Source organism: Herpailurus yagouaroundi, unplaced genomic scaffold, assembly GCF_014898765.1.
Source record: "Herpailurus yagouaroundi ecotype Mexico unplaced genomic scaffold, PumYag 28, whole genome shotgun sequence".
Classification (NCBI taxonomy): domain Eukaryota; kingdom Metazoa; phylum Chordata; class Mammalia; order Carnivora; family Felidae; genus Herpailurus; species Herpailurus yagouaroundi.
The window spans coordinates 131,487,031-131,513,637 of NW_024412376.1; the positions used below are offsets into that span (position 1 = coordinate 131,487,031).

General features: G+C 36.1%; 1 protein-coding gene across 1 annotated transcript in view; it reads left to right on the forward strand.

The window, feature by feature from the left end:
* The window catches only part of KCTD8 (potassium channel tetramerization domain containing 8), a 260,762-nt gene extending 236,497 nt beyond the window's left edge, over window positions 1-24,265 (forward strand). Inside the window, exon 2 of the mRNA XM_040484700.1 lies at window positions 22,885-24,265. Coding sequence (XP_040340634.1) covers window positions 22,885-23,345 — 461 coding nt within the window. The 3' untranslated portion in view covers window positions 23,346-24,265. The remainder of the gene's footprint in view (window positions 1-22,884) is intronic.
* The last annotated feature ends 2,342 nt before the right edge of the window (window positions 24,266-26,607 follow it).

The window sequence follows — 26,607 nt, forward strand, 5'->3', positions numbered from 1 at the left end:
CTTGCATTGCATTTATACATTTATTTGGAGATAATTAGACCTTTACAATATTATTCTAACAGGGAACATACTTTTTCCCTCCATGTATGCTATGTCTCCAAGTCTCTCGATAAAGTCCAGTAGTCCCAAAGTTTCATGCTTTTCTTCATATATCTCTTACACAGTGTGAGACAAGAAAGAAATCAAATTATATATGATATATATAAATCAAATATATGATATTTGGTCTATATTTGATTAGCACTGCCGATACAGAGGAAAGCAGTTGGTTTTTCTGTGTCGATCTTCTACCTAGCCTTCTTATGAAACTCTCTTAAAGAGTTTTCAATTGTTCCAGATCATATCACCTGAAATAACAATGCCTATTTTGTCCCTTCCCAATATCACTACTTATTTTTTATTACTTATTTTATTGACTGTACTCTTCAGGGAAAAAATTGAACAGTAGTAATAATTACAGGTATTTGGGGCTGAATTTTGACTTTAATAGGAACGATACCGCACTATCAAGTTAAGAAATTATTTTTCTTCCAATTTCTAATTTACTACTAAAAATTAAACCAGGTATGGGTATTGGGTTCTATTCAATGTTTCTTCATATCCTTTGTGATGATTACATAATTTTTCTCATTTTGTCTGATAATGTAACGTATTATATGTTTTATGGTGATAAAGTCTCTTTGATTTTTGAGACAAATATCACTTGGTCATGATACATTATCCATTTGATATATTGTTGGGCTAAATTTGTATATGTTTTATTTAGGATGTTTACATCTAAGTTCAGAAAGTACATAGACCCGCAGTATTCTTTTTGGTGTGTATTTTTTTCTGTATTTGAGGTCAGGATTATGATGTTTAAAGAATTAGTTATGAAACTTTCTCTCATTTTCTATTCTTTGAATCAGTTTCTATAGCATAGATCTTATCATTTCCCCAGAGACCTGAAGGACCAAAGGAAAAAGAACTATGGATTTCCCTCTCTTTCCCTTTCTTTCTATGCCACTATGTTTAGTATAATGATGAGTAAGAAAGGATATGATGGGATTCTTGGTCAATCTTGCTACTCAGAGTGTAATTTGCTTTCCTTCTGAATTCAAGCAAGTTCTGGTTGGAACAGAATGCGTGGCCTCTGAGGGCTGTAGTGCCCCCCTCTTCCTGTCCCTTTACCTAGTGTTAAAGTAGGATGCTTATACTTACTTTGCGAATCTCCGAAACACAAGTTCAAATAAAAGAACCATGCAGCCTTTCTGAGTGGGAAGCCCTACACAGGTTGTGAACCCATGAAGTCAGCCCTGTTTTTGTTTAATTATTAAATTATACTTGCATACAATGTTTTATTAGTTTTAGGTATACAATTTATTGATTTGACAATTCCATACTGTTCTCAGTGCTCACCACAATCAATGTAGTCACCATCTGTCACCATATAATATGATTACAATATTAATGACTATATTCCTGATACTGTACTGTTAATCTCCACAACTTATTTATTTTATAATAGGAAGTTTGTACCTTTTAATCCCCTTCATTCACCTTTCTCCCACCTCCCATCACTCTGGCAAACTACCAGTTTCGGGGTTTTTTGTTTGTTTGTTGATTTGTTTTGCTTTTTCAACTCCACATATAAATGAAATAAAATGATATTTGTCTTTCTCTGATTTATTTCACTTATATAATACCTTCTAGGTACATACATGTTGCAAATGGCAGCATATCATTTTATGGCTGAATAGTGTTCCATTATATATATATAATAAATATATAAATATATAAATAAATATATCACATCTTTATCCATCCATCCACTGGTGAACATTTTGATTGCTTCCATACCTTGACTATTGTAAATAATGGTGCAGTAACCTAGAGGTGCGTGTATCTTTTTGAATTAGTGTTTTCATTTTCTTTGGGTAAATACCTAGTAGTGGAATTATTGAATCATATGGTATTTCTATTTTTAATTTTTTAAGGAACCTCTGTATTCTTTTCTACAATGGCTGTACCAATTTACATTCCCACCAACAGTGCACAAGGGTTCCTTTCTCTCCACATTCATAATTTCTTGTGCTTTGATATTAGCGATTCTGACTGGTGTGAGGTAATATCTCATATCTACTGAATGGGAGAAGATGTTTACAAATAATATCTTTAATAGGGGGTTAATATTCAAAGTATATAAAGAACTTCTATAACTCAAGACCAAAAAAATTAAATAATGCAATTTAAAAATGGGCAGAGGTTCTGAACAGACATTTTTTCCAAAGAACACATGCAGACGGCCAACAGACACATGAAAAGATGCTCAGCATCACTCAGGGAAATGCAAATCAAAACCACAAATGAAACATCACCTCACACCAGTCAAAATGGCCAATATTGAAATATGCCCTGTTTTTAACCTAAAAGCTAGTTAGGAACTATTCAAATAATAAATATATTTTGAATATTTAAAATATCCACACGTTGAATAGTTAAAATATTTGAATAAGAAAAATGATTAAGTTATTTTAACTCTGTTATTTAGAGATTTTACATCACAGTACTCCTCTATTAATAAATATCCTCCTTTTATTTTCAGCTTACTACTTTTTTGGCTTGATATTTTTGTCTTCATAATTTATAGTATATTATGTTTTATTGATCACTTATGTGTTCCATTTTATTTTTTACTTCAGTTTTTCCATGGATGCTTTGTATTTTTATTCTGTTAGTATTTTAAAATTTTTAACACATGCTTCACATATTTTTCAACAATATATAGAATTAATCAGCATCTATTCTCCTTCCCAGTATCCTTAGTATACACTTACTTCCTCTCAGGCCCCTCACATTCCCTGTTGTAATCATTTGGATCTTTGTTCTAGATTGTGTAATATAACCATATGTATGGGGTGCCTGGGTGCCTCTTAATTTTGGCTTCGGTCATGATCTGACAGTTCTGAGATTAAGTTCCACATCAGGCTCTGCACTAAGCATGGGGCCAGCTTGGGATTCTTTCTCTCTCTCTCTCTCTCTCTCTCTCTCTGCCTCTCCCCTGCTCACACTCTCTCAAAATCAATAAGCATTTTAAAGTATATATAATCATATTTATATTATGACTTAGTGATTTCTTTTTTCAACAGTTTTTTTAGGCTCTCTGCATTCTTTCTTGGACTCAGGGGCCTTATTTTTTGAGATACAAAGAGAATATGTTCCAAAGCATACCTGAATTTCTACATGGGTATGTTAAACTGTCTATATTCAATAGTTTCGACCACAAATGAACTCATGATTTTTTTCTAATACACCTAGTTCTTTACCAGTATCTACCACCTCAATATGGCAGAACCATCCAATCTATTATGAAGGCCAGTAACATAAGTGTCATCCTGATATATGTACCTTCCTCATGACGCTCTCCTTACTCACCACCAGTTCATTACTATATTCTATTGGTTTTTCCGTTCTAAATTTCTATGCTATTTTCACGTGTCTCCATCATCATTACCACCACCACCACCACCACTAAGATTCTACTCTAATGTGTCTTCATCCCTCATCTGGAAAATAGGGAGAGGCATCTAGTTGCTATTGCCCTAGCTGCCTACAGTCCCCTCCCAAGCCATTCTTTCCCATTTCAGGGTGGTGGTTACAAAAACATATTTGATCTTGTTCCCAACTTCCTCTCTGGCTTAAATTGTTTCGCTGTACTCCCTTTACTCATTGCACAAATGCCAAATTTCTTTTTGGTGCCTTATAAGAACTTGAATGATCTACAACCTCTGTGGTCTAACTTGGGCCGCGTTGCATAAGCGTGCTGCCTTTATTGAGTTTTATGACTTTTCATATTTGCGTGCAAATGGCACCTTGCTGGTGCTCAGGTATCTTGCTTCTCTCTCCTAGTCATCCAATACCTGCTATTTCTTTACCTTCGTGACTCCTTCCTGAGAGAAGCCCTTCCTTTACATTTTGGAAAACATAACTTCCTAAAATATCATATCAGTTAACGCCACTGTTAATGCAGTTAAGTTCAGTATTACTTTGTGTGATTGTGAAATAAATGTTTATCATCATCGTTAGATAAATTAAACATAATTGTACATTTTACATATTTCTTCCATTGTCTGGCAAGATGTCTTCCATGTGTTGACTCTCAATAAGTATTAAATATATGAATCAACAAATGAAACTTGATATTCATTTTGCCTGGAGTGTAACCTTGGCAAACTATTTCAGTGAGGACCCTTGGATGGTAAAGTATTTGTGTCTCCACAAATAATTCCTACATTTGAATGCTAAGATAGCTGGCACAAGTCTCTAAGTTCAAACTACTTTTTTTTTCTAAAACCTTCAAAGGTTTTGACTCATGGTCTTCTAGAAATCAGGAGTAGTCACTGAAACTTTTCCCTAATATTTTGTCTGTAGGATGTTTTATTTTCCTCTGGAAGTGTTTAAAATTCTCTCTTTACCTTGAAATTCTGATAGTTAATGGAGATACAGTTAGGAGGTGACTTTTTTTTACATTGCTTGAAAACTCAGTGACTCTTTTTTTTTAATGCTTATTTATTTTTAAAATAAATAACATTAAATAAATATAGATAAATAACATTAAATAAAAATAAATGACATTAAAGTGGCAGAGGGGCAGAAAGAGAGGTAGAGAGAGAATCCCAAGTAATCTTCATGCCGTCCCCATACAGCCCACTGCAGGGCTCAATCTCACGAACCCGTGAGATCACCACCTGACAGAAACCAGGAGGTAAACACTTAATCGCCTGAGCCACCCAGATGCCCCAACTCAGTGACACTTTCAATCTTAAAAGTATGCCTAAGATATTTGATGGACATTTTTCTTCTATAATTTATTTTGTTATTATTGCCGCTGATTTCATTCTGCTCTTTTTTTTAAGGAGTCCCTATTGTTTAGATATGGACATGCTGGACTGATTATTCTTTTATACTCCATCTATGTATCATTTTGCTGCAAATTCTAAGTAACTATTGTGACATTTTATTCTAGACTATTAATTTTATTTTTAGTCATATTCGTGTATGTGCTCATTTTATCACATTCTACTTTTATAATAAAATATTTAGTTCCCCCCAAATATACTTTCTTAGTTGTCAGCTCTTTAAAGACTTAATATCCTCTCCTTTCTCTCTGAGGATTCTAAATAGAATTTTTTTTTAATTTTCTTCTAATCTCTGAACTATATTTGTTCCAGACAAAATATTTTTGTTGTTTATCAAGTCTCTCTCTCTAATGCTCTTATTTATGTAAAAGGTCTATTATTTTTTTGTTTTCTGATATATTAATGAATGAATTGGCTAACTTATACAGTATAGGTAGATGGCATATGCTTAGCCCAACAGATTTTCAAGTATATTTCTCCAGCAGGACACTGTAGTGCTTAGGCTCTGCCCTACTGGGGAAAGGGGGTAGTATATGTTGACTGGATGGCCTTATTTTAGAATGTGTTGATATTTAACTAGTATATAGACTGAGGCCATCCCAACTGCATGTACACAGTACCCACTTCTTACCTGCAGTCAAATCAAGGAGAGGTTTTTCTGTTGGTCTTTTACTGGGTGGATCGCCTTTCTTTTACAAGTTCATCCATCTACCCCCTCGCATATAGCAGACATCTGAAATTACCTTCATCCATTGAAGGAATTATCCCCAGAGAGACAGTTGATTGAGAACAGTTGGATTTTTGTCGTAGGATCAGTTCTTCTTCTGCCTTCTGTTTAGGGAAATGGATCAGCCCAGCCATATAAACAAGGCCCAGGTCTTCTGATAACTGACCCAAGATTCCTTCCATTTCTTTTAATTAATTTACTCTGGGCTTTGAGTTCTACTAAATTATTCTTTATTTTTTGTTTTTTCCTGTGAGCACGTCAAGCCAATGCTTTCTCTACTCTTCTTTAGACTGATCACATCTGCTTTCTGTAACCCAGTATTTTCCCAGTATTTGTTCTGTTCATAATGGTTGTTTTGTTTTCTAACACTTTCAGGGATTTAGTTCATTTGTTCTCTCTCTTTCTCCTTCACTTCCTGGCCATAACATTTTAAAAGGTTTTATAAGAGGAGCAATTAAAAAAAAATGGGGTGCCTGGGTGGCTCAGTCGGTTAAGCGTCCGACTTCGACTCAGGTCATGATCTCAGGTTTGTGAGTTCAAGCCCCGCATCGGGCTCTGTGCTGACAGCTCGGAGCCTGGAGCCTGCTTCGGATTCTGTGTCTCCCTCTCTCTCTGCTCCTTCCCTGCTCATGCTCTGTCTCTCTCTCTCCTTCAAAAATAAATAAAAACATCAAAAAAAAAAAAAAAAAGTCTGCCATCTTGATTCAATCGCCTCCATTTCTTTTTCCTTCTAGACTATATTACCCTAGGGTAGCATATATTCTGTAGTCTCTATGACATCAAGCATGATGCCATATTCCCTGATGATTTTCAAAAATACGTAGTACTAATAAAAGTGATATGGGTTTAATTCATTTTTCCTTTGAGTTTTATAGAATGCACTGTGCTAAAAGGGAATATTTTTAACAAATATGTATTACCAAAAACTGAATTAAGAAACAACCTTTATATTATTAAATACTTAAGTTTAGACAAATTGGACACATCATATTGAAGATTTTGATTATAAAGTTTTATTCTATGTATATGTATATATTTGCTATTATAACCAAAAATGATAAATTAATAGAACAAATGCAATAAAAACAAACATTAATAATTCTCATTTGCTTTTTGATCTACACACTCCGAATCTTCTCAGTCTTCTATATGATCTTTGACCTTGACCTCGGAGCTCTACTTGTAAAATATTTCACAGCACATTAAAGACAAGTGGAATAGCCAGCCATTCAAGCAAAGGAGTTGTGAATCTTTAATCATTGGCTAAACATATTAAACATATTGTCCTTCTCTAATATTGATATATAGTCACAGTTGTATTAAAATGAATCATAATGTTAGTCCTAATTTCCAATTAATTAGTGATCTTCATGTACATTTCTTGTAATTGAGAAAATGTAGCCCTAGTTTAGTTCCTTGTTATGGAAAAATTTGCCCTGAAAAGACTATATATATTTGAATTTTCATTCAAACTGTACACAAGTTGTTTAAGTAAGTTTTGTGAAGTGAGTAAATAGTAACTACCCCAGATTATATTCCCTGAACTACATGAAGTCAAAGCAGAATATTCATTTCTGTGAATCCTGTGTTCTCAGAGCTTAATGGAGAGTTCTTTAATGCATCCTACTGGGAGCAGACTCTATTACTAATGCTTCGTATATTAAAAAAATTCTATGAGCTTTAATAAATGACTCAGTATATCTTGTAATTAAACATGCTTTTCCAAAAGTATTCCCAGTGCAAATTCTTCCTTTACATAGCCATTTTGATTGATCCACATAGAAAGTATTACCAGTACATCTTTTTGTCTGGTAATGGTTTCATTAACACCATTTCACAATCTTTTACTTTTAATCTGTGAGGCTTTAATGTCAGAGAGGGAGATTGATATTACTGCTGCTATTGAAATATTAGGTTTAGACTAAGTGCGCTATAAAGTGATATGAGAAGTTCAAGGTGTCTCAGTCCTGACAGAATCTACTCATTATTTAATTAGTCTCTGAAAGCTCTGAGCAGAAATTTCTGACCTTATGTGAAAATGTTTCCTGATCAAAAGGTGCCTATCATTGAAAGGCTCAGTTTTAAAAGTGCCTAATAGTACAAATATAATTCTGATATTTTGGAAATTATAGTATCTGATAGGTCATGAGTCTTAAGATAATTTCCTCATCCTCTCTGGTTTTTCTCTGCTATAATTCTACATCTGCTTATCTAATTTCCTGATTATTTTCACCCTGTAAATTTTATAGTGGGATTCAAAACTTTTTTTTTTTTTTGATAGAGAGAAAGAGCATGCACATGAGTGAGTGAATGGGGGAGGGGCAGAGAGAGAGCAACAGATTGAGAGAGAGAGAGAGAATCCCAAGCGTGGCTCACATTCACAACTGTGAGATCATCACCTGAGCTAAATCAAGAGTCAGACACTCAAACACCTGAGCCACCTAGACACCCCTCATATCTTACTTATATATTTTTTCCTTAAAGCCTATTTGCTTTTTGACCTGTGTTTATTTAATTAACGTAAAAGAACCTTTTTTTGAAATTGGCCTAAATTTTCAAAATTATGCTTTTCTGAGGATATTGCAACATAAACATTTGTTTTAAATGTGGGGAAATCTTAAATTTGATAAATACTGATTGCCTGGTTAAAGGGCTTTGGCCCCAGTAATGGTAACAAAGAAAGGGGTTAGAAGGCATGGTCTTCATTGTCATCTGTTTAGACTTTTTAATTTATTTCTTATTAAAATAGCCAGGTATGATAGAAAAAAATAGTATACTGTAGATGATCTAAAGAAATTCTAACACTTAGGTAAAGTTAAGCACTTTTATTCTCAGATTTTTATAGCTGTGCATCAGGATTTAATCTTATCAGATTACTTAAAGCTCCTGAGTAATTGTAGCTCTAGTTTACAGTTTTAGAGAAGGTGATTTAAACAGCATTTTCAGGTTTTTGAAGCAGTGTATCTCAGAGCTTAACTCAGCATAAGCTCTGAAGTCTGGCAGGTGAACCTCTGAATCCTGTCTCTGCCACTCCTAAATGTGACCCATCAAGTCACATAACCTCTCTAAGCCTTGGTTTTCTCGTGAGTAAAAAAGGCATGATAGGCCCTTACTTTATAAAGTTATTGTGAGATGGAAATGAGATGCCATGTGTAAGCATTTAGCATGGTGCCTGGCCCATAGTAAGTGTTCAATAAAAGTTCGATATTACTATAGTGTTGTACTCACTTGGGAAAATATGAATGAAGAGAAACGGTCCTGTTACTTTGTTTTCCTCAGCTCATTATCTCCTTTAACTACTGGCTACACAGAAAAAGATGACATACAGTGATGGCGTGAAACACTTATTTCACTATAATACATCTTGCTCTCTGCATTTGACCATACTTCCGTAATGAAGTATATATTGGCTTGTGGCTCTGTGTGTATCTTTGTGTTACACACTTATTTACTTCTTGAGACAGATCTTTTCTCCCAGGACACAGGAATCGATGAGGAACTTAGTATAGGACAATAGTAGTATTTTGTCTTCACTAGTCGCAGGTTCTAAGGCAGGGATGGGAGCCCATGGCCCTGTTAAGTAAAATAAAAGTATATCCCTGAGATTCCTTAAATAGTGTATATTCCTATTATAATGATATGCTCATAAATGCATACTGATTTTATAGTGTCTATAAATTTCTCCCGATTTTCTGATCAGTAACATAAAGTGTACATTAAAATTTTAACTTTATGCATTTACCATTAAGTTTTAGAGTTCTCCAATGACAATACAAAGAACATATAACTCACCTTGCTTAAACAAAGAGGTTTCAGTTACACTTCAAAGTTATGTGCATCTAATCAAATATCTAAACAGGTATATTAAAATGATTTTTCTGGGGCGCCTGGGTGGCTCAGTCGGTTGAGCGTCCGACATCAGCTCAGGTCACTATCTCACGGACCGTGAGTTCGAGCCCCGCGTCGGGCTCTGGGCTGATGGCTCAGAGCCTGGAGCCTGCTTCTGGTTCTGTGTCTCCCTCTCTCTCTGCCCCTCCCCCGTTCATGCTCTGTCTCTCTCTGTCTCGAAAATAAATAAACGTTAAAATTTTTTTTAAATAAAATGATTTTTCTGATAAGATTAATATTTTATTTGGTCTGAAATCCTTGTCTAACGGGTGGAGCTGGCCACCTATTAGAGGGATTATGGAGTCAGACACCCAAACTCTGTTAAAACTTGCTTTCTGCTCCTATTCTCATCTGGTATAATTGGGGCTGGGAGACTTAGTCATTGGCAGTCATATCTGAGAGCTTTTTTGGCCAGATACGTAAAAGCCGCCTCTTTCTCTCCCCTCATCAGTGGTTTATTGTTCTAGGGATTTCCTGTTATTAATCTACCCAGATTACTTGCCTCCCAGCCCTCATCCTTGACTTAGATTATGGACATCGTTGGTAAGGCATTATGATTGGCTGAGTCTACCTTATAAACCCATGCCTACAGCCTGAGGCTTGGGGTCTGTTATATAAGATAGATAGGATCACCAAATGTATTCTCAGACAAACATACACACACAGCCAATAAAGACTTTACTCAATTTAGGGTACTTGGGTTGAGCATCAGACTCTCGATTTCAGCTCAGGTCATGATCCTAGGGTCATGGAATCGAATCCCAAATCAAGCTGAGTGTGGAGCCTTCTTAAAACTTTCTCTCTCTCTCTCTCTCTCTCTCTCTCTCTCTCTCTCTCAAATAAAAAAAATACTCCATTTATTTAAGTATGGTACAAAATAGAAATCAGCCTACAATTTACAGATGTGAAGAATTGAAGACAAGAATACATGTAATAGGATGATATCAATGTCTCCAACTTGGCTTAAATAGAGAATGGAAGCAATAGAAGAATGAGTTTGAGAGTTTAAGTTAAGAACACACCATAGAGAGTCTTATTCATGGGGCTAGGAGATTTGGATTGTTGTGGAAAACCTTTGAAATTCTCTGAGAACAAATACTGTAATAAAAGCTACGTTTCAGTGCTTATGTAGCTGGGATTTTAATATGGATTGTAGGAGGTTGATATTAGAGATGAAAAGATCTCTAGAATGTCATTTCAGTAGATTCAGGAAGAGGTTAGAAGGTGATTACAATAGACTCAATACGAGTTAATGAGGATCACAACTGTGGGGAGAAGACTGAAATGAGGGAATGACTGTGACATTATCAAAGTATGCGCGACAGGATTAGGTGGCTGTTACATGAGCAGGAAATCAATAGAGAGGGTAGGGATAGAAATAATGCAGAAGACTCTAAAAGCTGACTGATTACAAAGATTGTGCTGCTTTTATAAAAAAGAAAAATAGAAAGCATAAGAGGAGGAACTCGTTTACAGGGAAAAGAATATTGAGTTCATTTTTTTGCATGTGGTATTTGAAGCTTAGGAAATGTCCCAAAGGCAGTCAACTCATGGTGCTAGAACTTCACGGAATGATCAAGTGCTAGACATGTATGTGGACAGACAGTTCTCTGGTTATATAGATATACCACGTGTATATATGTGTGTAATATGATGTGTGTATATAATACATAACATATTTATATATACCGTGTGTGTGTGTATATATATATATATATATATATATATATATATATATGTGTGTGTGTGTGTGTGTGTGTAATATGTGCATGAGGGTAGGTGAGTGTGAGTATATGTGTGTGTAGAGAGAGAACAAGGGTATTTTGTGGGAACATTACTTTGTAGGGTATATTGGGATGTGACATTAGGAGACTATAAACCTCATTATTGCAAATAATGGTTAATTCATATAATTGGAGAAAACAGACTAGAGATGATAACAGTTTTCTAAAATCTTATGGACTATTAGTTGAAAGAGAAATAAGATGACAATCTGGCAGCACTGCAAAAGATTTTATTTTATTTTATTTTATTTTATTCTATTCTATTCTATTCTATTCTATTCTATTCTATTCTATTTTATTAATGTTTACTTATTTTTGAGAAAGAAAGAGAGCATGAGCAGGGGAGGGGTAGAGAGAGAGGGAGAGAGAGAATCCCAAGCAGGTGCCATGCTGTCAGCAAAGAGCCCAATGTAGGGCTCGAACCCATGAACCGTGAGATCAGGACCTAAGCCGAAATCAAGAGTCAGACAGTTAACCAGCTGAGCCACCCAGATGCCCCAAGAGATTGGTTTTTAATAGAGAAACTTAGATCCTGTAATGCAAATCAAATAACATCCAGTTGTTAAGGATAATATTTTCACTTAAATAAATGTCATAACTTAACATCCACCAGGGGCCAGACATCAGACTAAATAGACTTGTATTAGTTTCCAGTGGCTGCTATAACAAATTACCACATCCTTTGTGGCTTAAAACAACAGAAACTTACCGTCTCACAGTTCTAGAGGCCTGAAGTCCAAAACCACTCTGACTGGGCTGAAACCAAGGTGTCAGCAGGAACTCCCTGCCTCCAGATGTTCTAGGGGAAAATCTGTTGCTTGCCTCTTCCAGCGTCCTTCTGGTGGCTGCTGGCACTCCTTGATTTAATACCGCATCATTTCAATCTCTGACTTGATGGTCACACTGATGCCCCTTTCTCCATGTGTACTAAATGTCCTTCCACCTCCCCCTTGTAAGAATACCTGTAAGGGACTTAAGATCTAATTGGATAATACAGAATAATTTCACCATCTCAATATCCTAAATCACATCTGCAAAGACTTTGTCATACAAAGTGACATCTACAGGTTTCAGATATTTGGAACTGATATATTTTGGGGGGGGGCTGCTTTTTAGCCTAGTCTAAGGCTGTTCCTCACATACATCTTGACTTAAAGCAACTCTAGGAGGGAGGCACCATATTTTTTAAACATATATTTTAAGTGTATTTATTTATTTTGAGAGAGAGATAAGGGAGAAGCAAAGAAAGAGGGAGAGAGAGAGAATTCCAAGTAGGTTCTGCACTGTCGGCACAGAGCCCAATGCAGGGCTCGAACTCATGACTGTGAGATCATGACCTAAGCTGAAACCAAGAGCCAGAAGCTGAACCGACTGAGCCACCCAGGCACCCTGAGGCACCATATTTTTAATCCTTAAGCAGGATACGAAAATGACCTTGGAGATGCCCATAGCTACATATAGCTAGTAGGTGTCAGAACTTCACTTGAAACGCAGTTTTGCTATTTCCAAAGGTGGAGCTTTTGTTTTGCTTTTTTTTTTTCTTTTACTGTCACACAACTTCACATTAAACTCTGCTCTGAGCTTATATGCTTCCATTTTCCTTTCACTGTAGTGCTTTTGCACGAAGCTGCCTCCATAATAGGCACACTTTTATGAATCTCAAAGTGAAAAGAGGTGGCACTCACATTAAATAGTATGGCAGCTACAAAATGTTACATCTCACTGACCATTGTTAGAAGTACTTGAAAGTACTTACTGGCAGGCAGACACTCAAGATCTGAAGAGATCTGACAAATAAAAATCCCTCAACTGTGACTTTCTGTCTGCAATTGCTACTGCTTCTAGAATCCAAGAGTATTACCCCCTTTTTTTTTTTTTTGCCCCGTCACAACCTCTTCTTTCCCTGTTGTTGTCAAGAGTTTTTTCTCAAGCCTGAGGCAGCTGTTTAGTATTTATAATAGGCAATGATAATTTACAGCCAGCATGGTTTTATGTTCACATAAATGTGTTACACACAGCACATCGTAAGTGTACCCCCAGCCTATATTTACAGAGAGCCTTTCTTTCCCCTCCCAGGGCCATCAGATGCGTTGTAGATACAACCTCTCATTAATCCTTGCCAAGCACCGTGTAGGTGTTATGATCCACAGTTTATGGATGTGGAATAAGCAAGAGTAGGCTTGTGTTCACAAATGTGAAAAACAGATAAATTATCCCTCTTATACAGAATGTGACTGTGCAAAGGGAGATCATTAGAAAGTGACCACCTAGGCAGGTGGAAAAACACTCTGATAATATCAATTAATAAGGATTGACATATTTGGAAGTGGGAACCTGGAAATAGACAGGTTCTTAATGACAGGGTCCAAGATAAGTGTGAGCATCTTAATGGAGGGTTTTTGGGTGGGGGTGGAATTGAAGGGGAATTTATTTATTTATTTAAACACAAAAATAATGAATGTGCCACAGAATTCTAGCTCCCATGAGTGAAATGTGGAGGGATGTTTTAAATGTAGACCTCTTACAAGGTGTCTGTAACCATTTCGTATGTGATAGAGCTTCCAAAGGGGCAAGTGAATATTTAGATGCAAGAATCCATTGCAATCACATAAGTGATGTGGAATTCTTCTGCAGAGAAAAGGAGATAGATTTTCCTCATTATTTATGGTTCCCAAATTATTTCCTTTTAATAATCTCAAAGAAATAATATAGGAACCTTCCCAAAGGAAGATTTTTGAATAATTAGAGAGACTATAAGGTCCATCTTATAAATCACTGCCAAAGGCTCATCTCCTTTGCTTTTTGCTTGTTTTTGTTACACCTGGTAAGCTTAGTTATACTTGGGTTTATCTTTTTTAGTTAAAAGAAAACAGAAAAAAAAAGAAGCTCTTGGGGAATAAAATAAGTCCCTGTGTGTTTAGACATTCTTTTGTAGGTAATACTAATTTCATTTAACTCAATTCTATAAAGAGTTACTGAATTGGTATGAGCCCAGTCATGGGGTGGTGCTTCAGGAATTTCTGTTACTAATGTAACAGAAATACACTATAGTGTATTCTGTACACTATAGTGACTAATGTAGTTTGTGTGTGTGTATTTGTGTGTGTATTTGTGTGTGTGTGTGTGTGTGTGTGTGTGTGTGTGCATGTGTTGTGGGGCAGAACACAGGGATGAAAGTTAAAATTAGCATAGAAGGGATTATTATTTAAGACAAAATAGGCTGAGTACTTTGAGATAGATTCAAACAAACTGCTCAGGGTCATTAAGAGAGCAAGAGATTATATCCAAATGTGAGAATGGAAGGTTTTATGCTGAAAACACCATTTGGAGCAGGTTCTGAAAGGTATGGAGCAAGGAAGGAATACAGTCCAGTCGAGGGGGGGGAGGAACACCAACATGAATCGAGCAAGGCGTTTACCAGAAACAACAAGTATATTTTGGCTACTATATGGGGAGCACTACAAGGTGGGCGGGGATAATCATGTGGGTCACACTAAGGACAATCCTCAATGTCAAACTGTGGTATTCAAGTTTCGTTCTGTCTGCAGAATGAGCCATTTAGAAGGTTTTGTACAAGTGAGATACTTGATGAAATTAGACTTCAGGAATATTTATTCAGCAATGGTGCAAAAAGGGTTTGAAGTGGGACCAAAGTGACATCAGAGAACTGGTTAAGAGACACAGTAAGAAATGATGAGAAATTTGTTATAAGTTGTGGAAATGGGAGCAGAAAGGAAGGAATTGATTCAGGAGCCACTGTAAGGGTAGAATTAACAGGACCTGGAAGTAATGGGAAATAAAAAATGAATCCATTGGGTAACCAAATGTGACCTGGGGTGTCATCTACAGAAATAACTAATAGGAGGACACAGATGTGTAAAATGGAAGGCAATAAGACCACTTTTGAAAACCTCCTCAAGTCTATGTTCAATTAAACCTATATTTTCTCCCACTTTTTTTTCCTAATGCTACATTACATTTACTTACTTTATTAGCACATTAGGTGCCATGACAAAACAAATCAGTTCCTGAACTGAGTGATATAAGGAAACAGAAGATACAGTCCCTGCCCTCATGGAAACTATAACCATTTTGAGGAAGAGAGGACACCATTGGGATAGATATTTGTATGCGGTTGATGGGAGCTTTCTTAACACTTGATGGTCATCTTGGTGAACATTTAGGAACCTAAAAGAAACTGAATACTCAATTGGTAATGAATGATATAGTAAGTAGTAGAAACTGTAGAAATTCAGGGAGGTGAAGATCAGTTTATTAATTTGCTCAAGCAATTACTCTGATTGAGGCTTCATAATAGGCTAGAGAGGTAGTTTCTACCCTTAAGGCGTTTACAGTTTAAGGCTGGGAGACATACTGTAAATAAATAAGTACAGTAAAAAGTTAACAGGTACAGGATGGATCAGAAGAATGGACTAGTGACTAATCATGTCAAGATGTAAAAAGGAATAGTGCAGTGTGTTTATCTTTTCACACAGTGGACAGTAGAGTAGAGATAGTAGAGACTATAGACAGTAGAGACTATAGAAAACATAAAGAAGAGTTTAATTTTTCTCATGTAGAAACTAATTTTTATTTTTTCAAATAGCCCTTTACTCTAAGATGAACCCATCTCCTATGTGAACTCTAAATTTCAATGAAGTGTGAGAATTTAACCGATGCATGAAAACTAATGCCCACTCCTTAGATCACTCCAATCACAATTTAATGCTACTCCCTCCTCCTGTCCTAGTCAAACTTCAGATACAGCTGCATTACTGTCACCCTAAGCCTGACCTGTGTGTGTGTGTGTGTGTGTGTGTGTGTGTGTGTGTGTGTGTTGTCCTTCCTCTTGTAACTAACACTATGCCTGGTACACGGTAGGTGTTCAACAAATGTTTAGCAAATCAAAATGGAGTTTTTTCCCTTTTGATTCAACTGCTTAATACTTAGAGACATGTGGTGCTAATATTTAAGATGGATTGTTTCATTCTGTTCAAGTGCCACATAACCATTCGCACACCATTGGATTTAGTACTACTAAAGGGTAATTTCCCTTCTGGGAATTGTGCCTGTTGCAGATATAATTTACATATTCTGTCTTTTTTATCATCACTAGGCAGGTAAAGAGATTAAAATAAAAGGTTTTTTCAAGTGTGCCGTTGTACACATAGACTGCCTTTGGAAATGCCTGTGTATTCCAAGAAAAAATATGGAATCCCTCTTACTGAACATGCCCATGCCCAGAACTACCCAGAAATCACTTGTCTTTTTTGAAGATGAAAATATTAACATTTAATTTCTGTACTACACCAGCCACCCAAATGACTTAGACAAGCTGTAATTTCCGCCCTTTCGTATCAGTGCAATAAAATTCAATGGAATTAATTGAAAGCCCTGTTTCGCCCTATGTTACAATTTTGGCCCATTGTGATACTTTCAATTTATTTTATTTTGTTTAATGTGATGTTTTTACTACTGCCTTTAATTCACACATCTTAATAAAAGAGAGCTTTTGTGCTTTATTTTCTCAACTAAATTCCTTTTCGGGCATGAAAATTTAATACTTCATAGCCTCTCAGACCTATTGTGGAGAACGTCACAGCGGATTGCTTCAACATGCAGTATCTCCTTTCTGATTATAGCCCTGTGACTAGGTATTACTATATTCTTATTTCATTTTTATCAGACACAAAACTGAGGCCTAAAGAAGCTGGAAGACACCTGCACTTTATGTGTTCGTAGGTAGCCTGTGTAAAGCCAGAATTCGAGTGGAAGTATGTGGGTTCTTCTGTTAGCCCTCTCAATATTCAGATAAACAAATAGACCATGCTATGGCCAAATAGCATGGGTTGTTTTTGCCAGTCGTAGTAATTAACATTTTGGGCATTTATACATGCCAGGCCCCTCCTAAATGCTTTACATGTGTTAGCTCATTTAATCCTTGCCACATCTCCGAGAAGTTTAAATGTAAGGAAGCAGAGGCCCAAAGAAACTCACCCAAGGAAGTCACACCTGGTAAGTTGTTGAACTAGGATGTGAGCCCCGCCAGTCTGCACTGTGTTGCTTTACATGTTATTCTCACTGCTGTGTTTCCACGACAGGAACAGAGTTAATGAGACAAACAAACAGCAACAACAACAAAACACTGATAATGTCTTCTAAACTACACTTCCTATCAGTAAACTTAGAGAAAGTTATCCTTGAACCCTGTACTGCTGTGAAGTGCTTTAGGGGAAATTGAATTTGTTTCCACATTTTAAGAGGTAATTTTTATTAATGGTAACTCTTCAGTGTTTGTTATATATTAAAATCTGATTAGAATTTTATTGCCTGGAAAATCCCTTCCTATTCATTATATAATTTAGAATTACTGAAATTTATACCATAAAGGATCTTAGGGACAAACCCCAACATTTTAACCAAAAAAAAAAAAATCAAATTTTAGAGTGGTTACATGATGGGCACAAAATACTTTCTTAGAGTGGCTTAGCCAAACTCAAACACAGACCTTCCGGGCCTTTCCCACATTGAAAAAAAATGTGAGTGTAATAAATGAAGATAATGTGTGTGTATGTGTGTGCATGTTGTACACTAACTGTTCCTTAAAAAATAAAGAAAAATTTCAAAATAATAATTGTGGAGAGGCATGCATGACCTAGTTAGCCGACCTGCAGGTCTCCTAGGTAAGTCTGTCATTACCGCTGAAAGATGATCAACTCCTAGATGAAAATCCTAATCTATTTAATGTGAAATAGCCAAATGAAAAGATTTATCTAAATACTTTTGGGAAAGTTTCTAGGTATACATATGTAATGTATACTTAAAAATAATTAACTCCTTTTAAATATTAAATCCTCAATAAGTAAAAGATTGGCTTATTCATTGATTTGTTGCTTATTCTAATAATTACTGGTGAACTTATTTATGTGATAGGAGAAAGCCCACCAAATCATGTTTCATTTTCTTTTCTTAAACTAAATCCAATGCGTGCTTTAAGTCAGGACCAAAATGCTTTTAAGAAGGTCATTTAGGTATATGTTTTATTTTATTACTAGTTGAAGAGACACAGAGAAGTTTCTGAGACATATGCTGTTCCCATATATGCAGGACTTAGTGCTATTTAAATTACTTTTCATCTTGTATTTAAAGTATTTCATGTGGCTTTGGATCATTGAATGGAATGATATAAAATAAAAGTTTTAAATTATTCCTGGAAGTCTACAATTAGCAGGCATTCCCAAAAAAAACTAAGAAACTTGGGGCACTTGGGTGGCTCAGTCGGCTGAGCGTCCAACTTCAGCTCAGGTCATGAACTCACAGTCCATGAGTTCAAGCCCTGTGTCAGGCTCTGTGCTGATAGCTCAGAGCCTGGAGCCTGCTTCAGATTCTGTGTCTCCCTCTCTCTCTGCCCCTCCCCCATTTGTGCTCTTTCTATCAAAAATAAGCAAACATTAAAAAAAAGAAAACTAAGCAACTAAAGTAAATCATTACTTCCACTTAATTTATTTAAATTGTCTTAAACTTCATGTCATAAAAAACCCATAAATCATTGTTATTTTATCTTAGCCCCAATTTGAATCCACTAAGTTATCAGTAATTACTTAAAGTATGCTTAATCAAATAGCAATAATAATACATAATATGTTATGCATTATCAAAAACTCTGACATCAATTAAAAGGAGTCTATTTGTTTAGACAGAGGTTGATTAGACAGAGAACTGTCATAGTCTTCTGTACATTCAAAAGTGTGGACAAAATAAAGTTAAGCACTTTTCTTTAAGTCATAATATAAACATCTGAGCCACTTTGGTCTGCTGATGTGAGCCCACATTACCTAAAGATAGCTTATGAAACGGAAGGAATGAAAAACACAAGTGTATATTTGTTTCTGGTTAATATCTGTACCTATTCTAAGTTCTTAAAAAAAAAAAAAAAAAAAAAAAAAAGAAGCTCCTAAGATAAATTCAGGTTCCCACTTCCTTCTTTTCAGAGTTTAAAATCTATAGTGGGAGATACTCTAAAGTGTCCATGCATTTCAAACACTTAATGTTATAAACTATCATAAAATAGACTACGAACTTCACCAGAGAACCTACTATGAACTTCCTCTAGATCCAAACACAGTGCCTGGAATATAGTGGTAACTCAGTACAACTCCATTGGCCAAACTGATTAATGCCTTCTTTAAAGAAGTCTTCCTGGATGTTCTGTCTTATACTACAAGAGCAATTCATTTGCAACATACATACATATATTGCATCTGTTGTATTGTGGGGTTTCTGTATGTGTCTGTGTGTGTGTATTAGAAAGACACAGAGGAAGCTTATTTCCATGAATAAATTGTAATGCCATTAGGCATAATAATTGTTTGTAATTTATTTAGCTAACACTTGGACTTTATGTAACTCTGTACCCTCCCTAGCATATGTCTTTCAGCATCTTCCTTCCAGTGAATCAAAATGGAATGAAGCATTCGCTCTGGTGGTACCTACTACCCTTTCTCTGTCCTGTTTTCCACTCTGATGTTATTACTTTTCTGCTTTGGTATCTTTATCAAATGGTCTATTCCCCTGCCTCTTAACAGAAAATGATTTCTCATCATTCAATTATCCTTAGATATAAATTGGTTTCCCTGGGCATTTGCAGTTAATCCTTTAGTCATTATTGGGAATGAAATCATAGATTCTTCTGTAGGGATTTCAGGTTGAAGTAATGAAGGAGATTGACAGGAAGGGTAAAGAGCATTTATTTATATCCTATTTTGGAGTGGCCTAGTGGGCATCATGCTAGTTTGAGGTCACACTCACCCATAAAGATAATTATATAAATAGACTCTGCACCTCCTCCACCACCGAGAGCTCCTTCAGCAAACTCAAAACCTCCTGAGATGGCCTGGAAATCAATGATACACTCTCGTTGTTGAGATTTATTGCACTACACCCTTTTGTAGGGTATTTCAATTAATCTCAAAATAACCCTATGAGGAAAGTACTACTACCCCATTTTACAGATAAGAAAATTGAGGCTTAGCAGAGCTATGTATCTTGTTTAAGGCCACAGGACTATTTTCCAGAGAACTAGAATTTGATTGCAGGTCACTAGGACTTTGAACCCATATCCTTTTCAGTATTACTGCCACTAAAATCTGATGTCACTAAAATACTGATCCTATAAATAATGCTGGAAAAGATGGTTAGTTCCGGTGTGGGTCTAATAGTCAGGGTCCCAGAAGAAAGAGAAGGGATATCGTATTGGGTAATTTTAGGAACGTTAATTACTGACAGTTTACAACAGAGTGGCAATACCCTCATGTTGATTACAGTGGACATGGTTAACGCTTGTCGACCTGAAGATGTGAACTCTGTTTAATAGAATATGGAAATAGGAGTGGCAGAGGGAGGGAGAGAGGGGGAACGTGGAGAGAGTTGCTAGGCAGGGCTATGCCTCCTAGTCTGGGAAAGCACCCAGGTCAGAGAAATCTTGGGGGTGGGATGGGGTGAGGGCATGGTCTTGCCAGTCTTTGTCACTGGCTGAATTCGACTGAACGCCAGAAGGCAAGGGAGTCTGAGGACATAGTTTGTGCCCATCAGCCACTAAGGACAGAGGAGTGTTCAGAATGAACCTGAATAAGGCAACAAGGAATGCTACAAGTGTATCTTCTCTGTCCCCATCCCTCAGATCCACTCCCATTCTCTCTTAGCATAAAAGAAAACGACAGAGGCTTAAAAAAAACTGCTTGTTTTTGTGTTCTTTAATTCATGGTGTTCTTTAATTCATGGTGTTCTTTAATTCATGGTGTTCTTTAATTCATGGTTGCAACGTTCTTGAAATGTATTAGCATGCTTTCTTAGTAAGCTTTCACAAGCATCAGCATTTCTTGTACTTTTACTATATTGCAAACGAAGTATGAAATATTAGTTAAGACCTTCCCTCAAATAGGTACATATTCTTTAAGGGTTTCTGTTTGTTTGCTTTTGGTTATGTCAATTGAGATATAGTTTACCTACCCAAAGACACCCATTTTAGTTATAAAATTCTATCAGCTTTCATAAATGCCTACAGTCCTATAACACTACAATCAAGGTATAGAGTTTTTCCATCATTCCAAAAAGTTCTTAAGTATTTTAAATCTTTAATCCTACCCAACTCAAACTTCATCCACTCAAATGTTCAGTATCTCCTTTTGTTTCTTCTGATTTTAAATGGGAAAATTGGCAATGACACCCAAGAGCATGTTGCCCATAGTACATGCTTTTATGAAGAGTATTTTTTTTCAATAAAGTTGGTTTGTTTCCTCACTTTTCTGAGTAGTATAAAGCATTCATACTGCTTATGAACTCATTTAATTATAGTAGAATGAGGAAAGGTTCATAATTTTGCTACAGGTTGAAATCACCTGGATTTATTAAATGGCCTGATGGCCATTAAACTAGGATGCCATCTCATTAAACTAGGATGTCTGGGGATGAGACCAAGGCATCAATAATCTAAGATTTCCAGGTAATTCCATATGTGGCCCAGGTTGAGACCCTATGAATTAGACCAATTGTTCTCAACTCTGTAGAATCGTCTGGGCAGTTTTGCTTAAAAACACTGATGCCTTTCCCCACTCCCCATTCTGATTTATATAATGTGTTTACAAAAGTTGACTACAAGAGAAAAATGAGATTTGAATAACCTAGTTTTCAGTGGTTGGGCTTTAGTTAATCAAGGTTTTATTATAGTTCTGGGTATCTGGTAGTGTTCAGTAAATGTGAAATGGAGGTCCTAATCTCACAGCAGAATCAAAAAGAATAAGATATGCTCCCACTTGAAAATAAACCATTTGTGTGTTTGAAATAATTATCTTGGCAAACTATCACTTTCTGAAAATTGTCCTCCTAGGTAATTTACCTCAAATGATAAGCCTTGTATTTTAAGAAAATACTATATTTCTGCTGGATTTTTCACCATAATAATAGGCACCTATATATCTTACATCACTTTCATAACCCTCTTCAAGGAAATACTGGAAACAAGATTAAGAGACTGAGGATAAGATTTAAACCAGTCTCCCACTTGGAAACATAAACAATGCTGTTGGACCTCTGGCCTCAAGAATACGGCTACTTTGTAAAATAGAGCAATGGTACTTTCTGCTTTTATAGTGGCAAAATATATACACAAAAGACTCCTAGCCCAATAATTAGAACTGAAATGAACAAAGTGTCTAATGAAACAGGTATGGGACTAAAAAAATATTTACATATGATATCTGGTTGGATTTCAGGATCTAGTAACTACAATAACAAAAATCGTTTTAGTATAAAGTTATTGATGATCTATCTGGCAGAAATACTCACTTAAGAAAACCTCCCACACTTGATTGTATAAATAATTAACCAGGATGCTGCATGTTTCAAGGTGCATTACTAGACCTAGCTGTTGTATTCAATCCCTCAAATATAAACGGATACAACACAGAACATTTTTTTAAGATAAATATTCTTGGTTTAAAATTTTAAAAATATAAAGCTTATTTAATTTAACCTTCCCGCTTCTTATTTAGTTGTTCTACTTTTTCTTTTTTCTTTTTTCTCATTTTAGGACCACCTCAGAAGATAGTGTCACCTAAACAAGAACATGAAGATAGGAAACATGACAAAGTCACAGATAAAGGCAGTGAAAGTGGGACTTCCTGTAATGAGCTCTCCACTTCCAGCTGTGACAGCCACTCAGAGGCAAGCACTCCCCAGGACAACCCACCCAATGCCCAGCAGGCGACAGCTCACCAGCCCAACACCTTAACATTGGATCGCCCTTCCAAAAAAGCACCTGTGCAATGGATGCCCCCACCCGACAAACGCAGAAACAGTGAACTCTTTCAGACACTCATCAGCAAGTCCCGGGAAACAAATCTGTCCAAAAAGAAAGTCTGTGAGAAGCTAAGTGTGGAAGAAGAAATGAAAAAGTGTATTCAGGATTTTAAAAAAATCCACATTCCAGATTATTTTCCAGAGCGCAAACGCCAGTGGCAATCTGAACTGTTGCAGAAGTACGGGTTATAGTAATAGTCACATTCCTGCAGTATTTCAATGACATTCGATGTTCACTACGGTGTCGCCACCTGACTATATCCTAACGGTCAGTGTGATTCTTGCTGCTCTTCCTTTTTGTGAACAGTGGATGTGGGACAGTATTTTCTTTCATTCTTTTTTGTTGTTGTTGTTGTTTTTAGAAGTATGATTTTGAAAAGAGAAAATAAATAAATAAATAAATAAATAAATAAATAAATAAATGTTTAACCAAAATGGCATATCGGACTCAAACCATTTGCAAGAATGAAAGTAAAATGTGCATGATCCAGAAGCTTAGAATCTTGATTTTTTGAACTGTGGTCAACTGGATATGTTTGTCATTTTGTAACTCACCAAAAACAAATCATCATATCACTCCAACTAAAATGACAATATGGATGAAGCAACATCAAGTAAAATGTTAGATGATGGTTTTGGGACCCAAATCCAAAACTATTTAAATGTTAATGCAATAAAACAAGTATTATTTTTGCATGAACACAATGTTACAAATAAATCACATGACATAGGGAAGATCTGTTTGTTGCTTGGAAAGAAAATTACAAAAAAATAAAGTAAAAAAAAATGTTTCAGGCAAAGCCTATAAATGTAAACTGTCTACGAGATTGATTTTATATGTCTGGATCTGTGACTTTTTGTGTATGTGTATGGTGTTCTGTATGTTAAGATGGTGTAAATATGCCTTATGCTGTTGTGTTATGGCACTGACATTCATCTATTAATGCTAGTCATGATTATTTCTGTGAAATGAGTCCTTATATCAGGCTGTGAAAATTGGTATAATAATGCTCTGAAAGATACTATTATCATGTTAATCAAAATAATTGAGGGAAATGGTAAAAAGCTTTATGTATTTATTAAAAAAAAGGAAATATATTGGAATTCCTTGATTTCTATTGACTCTTCTTTGAAAATACTCAATTGTCACATTGTCTTCAATATTCCTTTAAAATCTCAAGCTGGAGAATGATTTCGTTCAACCATGATGTTGACAGGTTAGAGTTTTAACATAAATCAAAATGGAGTCCAATCCAGATAGCCCTGGGATTGATTAATAAACCCTTAGCCTGCAAGAGAAAAAGACTTCATCTAAGAATGCACTAAAATTTTATTTTAGCTGACAACCAGATTGAAAGCTGCCCCCAAAACAATTGGGAAGTTACCTGTTGCAAATTAAGAGACAAAAACATTAATAGCAAGCTGAAAGGTCAGCCTGAATGACAAGTGATTTCTTTCTGATTGCATATGTGGAAATAAGCTTTCACAGTTTTTGCCTCACCATTTCTACGGAAAGAAATACATAATATCATGGAATTTTACTAAAGAATAGGATGAGAGATGGTAAAAATATCTTCAAGAATTATAGAGCTCATCTCCTCTGTGGTTAGTTTATACAAGCTGAGCAGCACTCCTGGTATCATTTCTTTAGTATAATATAGGGAGATAAGCATTACTGACTTCAAATTCTTTTATCTGCATACATTTTTTAATATAGCCTTAGGTTTCACACTTACTATTAAATAAAATATCATCTACAGTGGACTATTGAAGAAAACCCAGATATATGATTGACCTTGAATTACCTATAAGACTTTAGGGAGTTACTGACCAATTCTGCATTTTATTTTGGGAAGGTTGGGAGTCCTGCCATGGCTTGATATAGTTGCAACATGCTGGTTAAATGAATAAGGCTTGGTGGTTAGGTTGCCACAGTTTAAAATTGTTTAAAGTTTATTTGTTTTTGAGAGACCGAGAGAGTCAGAGCACAAGCAGGGGAAGGGCAGAGAGTGAGACGCAGAATCCGAAGCAGGTTCCAGGCTCTGAGCTCCGAGCTGTCAGCACAGAGCCAGATGCCAGGCTCAGACCCACAACCCATGAGATCATGACCTCAGCCAAAGCAGATGCTCAACTGACTGAGCCACCCAGGTGCTCCTACACTGCCACAGTTTAAAAGTCTCTCCTCTTATGACCTGTGTGACCTCAGGGATAATGGGGATGATATCATAGAGAAGACTTAACTGAGGTAATTGAAGAAAAGCATCACCACCACTCCTGGAGATCGAGGGAAAAGGAGAAGTGGTGGTCTTTCTAGAACCCAGGAACCAAGGCTATCAGATGGGGAATGTAGAATAGAGAGGAATAAGTTGTCCAGTAAGAACTGTAAGCCACTAAAGAATCACAGTCACTTCCCAATGCCTCCCGAAACAAAAAGAGGGTGGGGGGGGGATTATCCTGGCTTCCCACATTCCAATATCCCATCAATGTTCTCCATTGTTCTAATATAAGTGGAAGCCAGTGGCAAAGGAGCATAGGAAATGTAATTTATAAAGGTAATCATCTTGCTATACAAAGCCCAGCTATGGAGGGCAGGGAATAGAGCTGAAAAACACCTTACACCCTGCTCTATTTTTTCCAAACATAGAACTTAAAATAGAATTGCAATGACAAGAAATTAGTAAATGTGGACTATTTCAGATCTTCTTATCTCTATGTCACAAGAGAAGTGATGACAGTAGGAATGTCTATCCTTTTAGTCCTTAGTAAATCAGAACCCATTTCAATAATAGTGTATTGAACACTTGCCATACACCAAGTTGCTCAAAGGTTATCAACACATTCAAGAAATATGAATTGCCAGCTATTACCTTTGGGAAGAAACTTAATGGTCTGATTCTCCCAAACCATTGTGTTTTCTCCAGAGGCTAGAATATGACTAGCCCCAGTTGGGGTTACAAGGGTATCAAGGAAGGCGGTTAGAATGGGGACACTTCCTTAAAGAAAAGGAGACTCCAGATTTAAAGATGAGTAGGGCTAAAATTGATGGGTAAATGTCCCTTAGCAAAGAATCAAGAGATAAAATCTGGAGAATCACCAAAAGCCCAAAGTGCTGGAAGCTGGTACTGAAGTTGAGTATTTATGGAGAATAAATGTATTTTGGAGCTCACATATATATTTTTTGAATATTTACAGAGTTCACATGGTATACCTTTCTTTGGTATAGACACTCAACTTGTGACCTGATATCTTATTGTTATTTTAAACAGAAATATATTGAATACTAAGATGAGAAAAGGAAATGAAAAATAATTGTGAGATTTTCAATTTTGGAAAAATGGACTAGACACACTTTTCGCTATTCTGCCCACTAAGTACAACTAAAAATCCTAGACATTATATACAAACACACTTCAGAGGCTCTGAAAGGCTGAGAGAAGAAGGAAGGCTAAGTAAG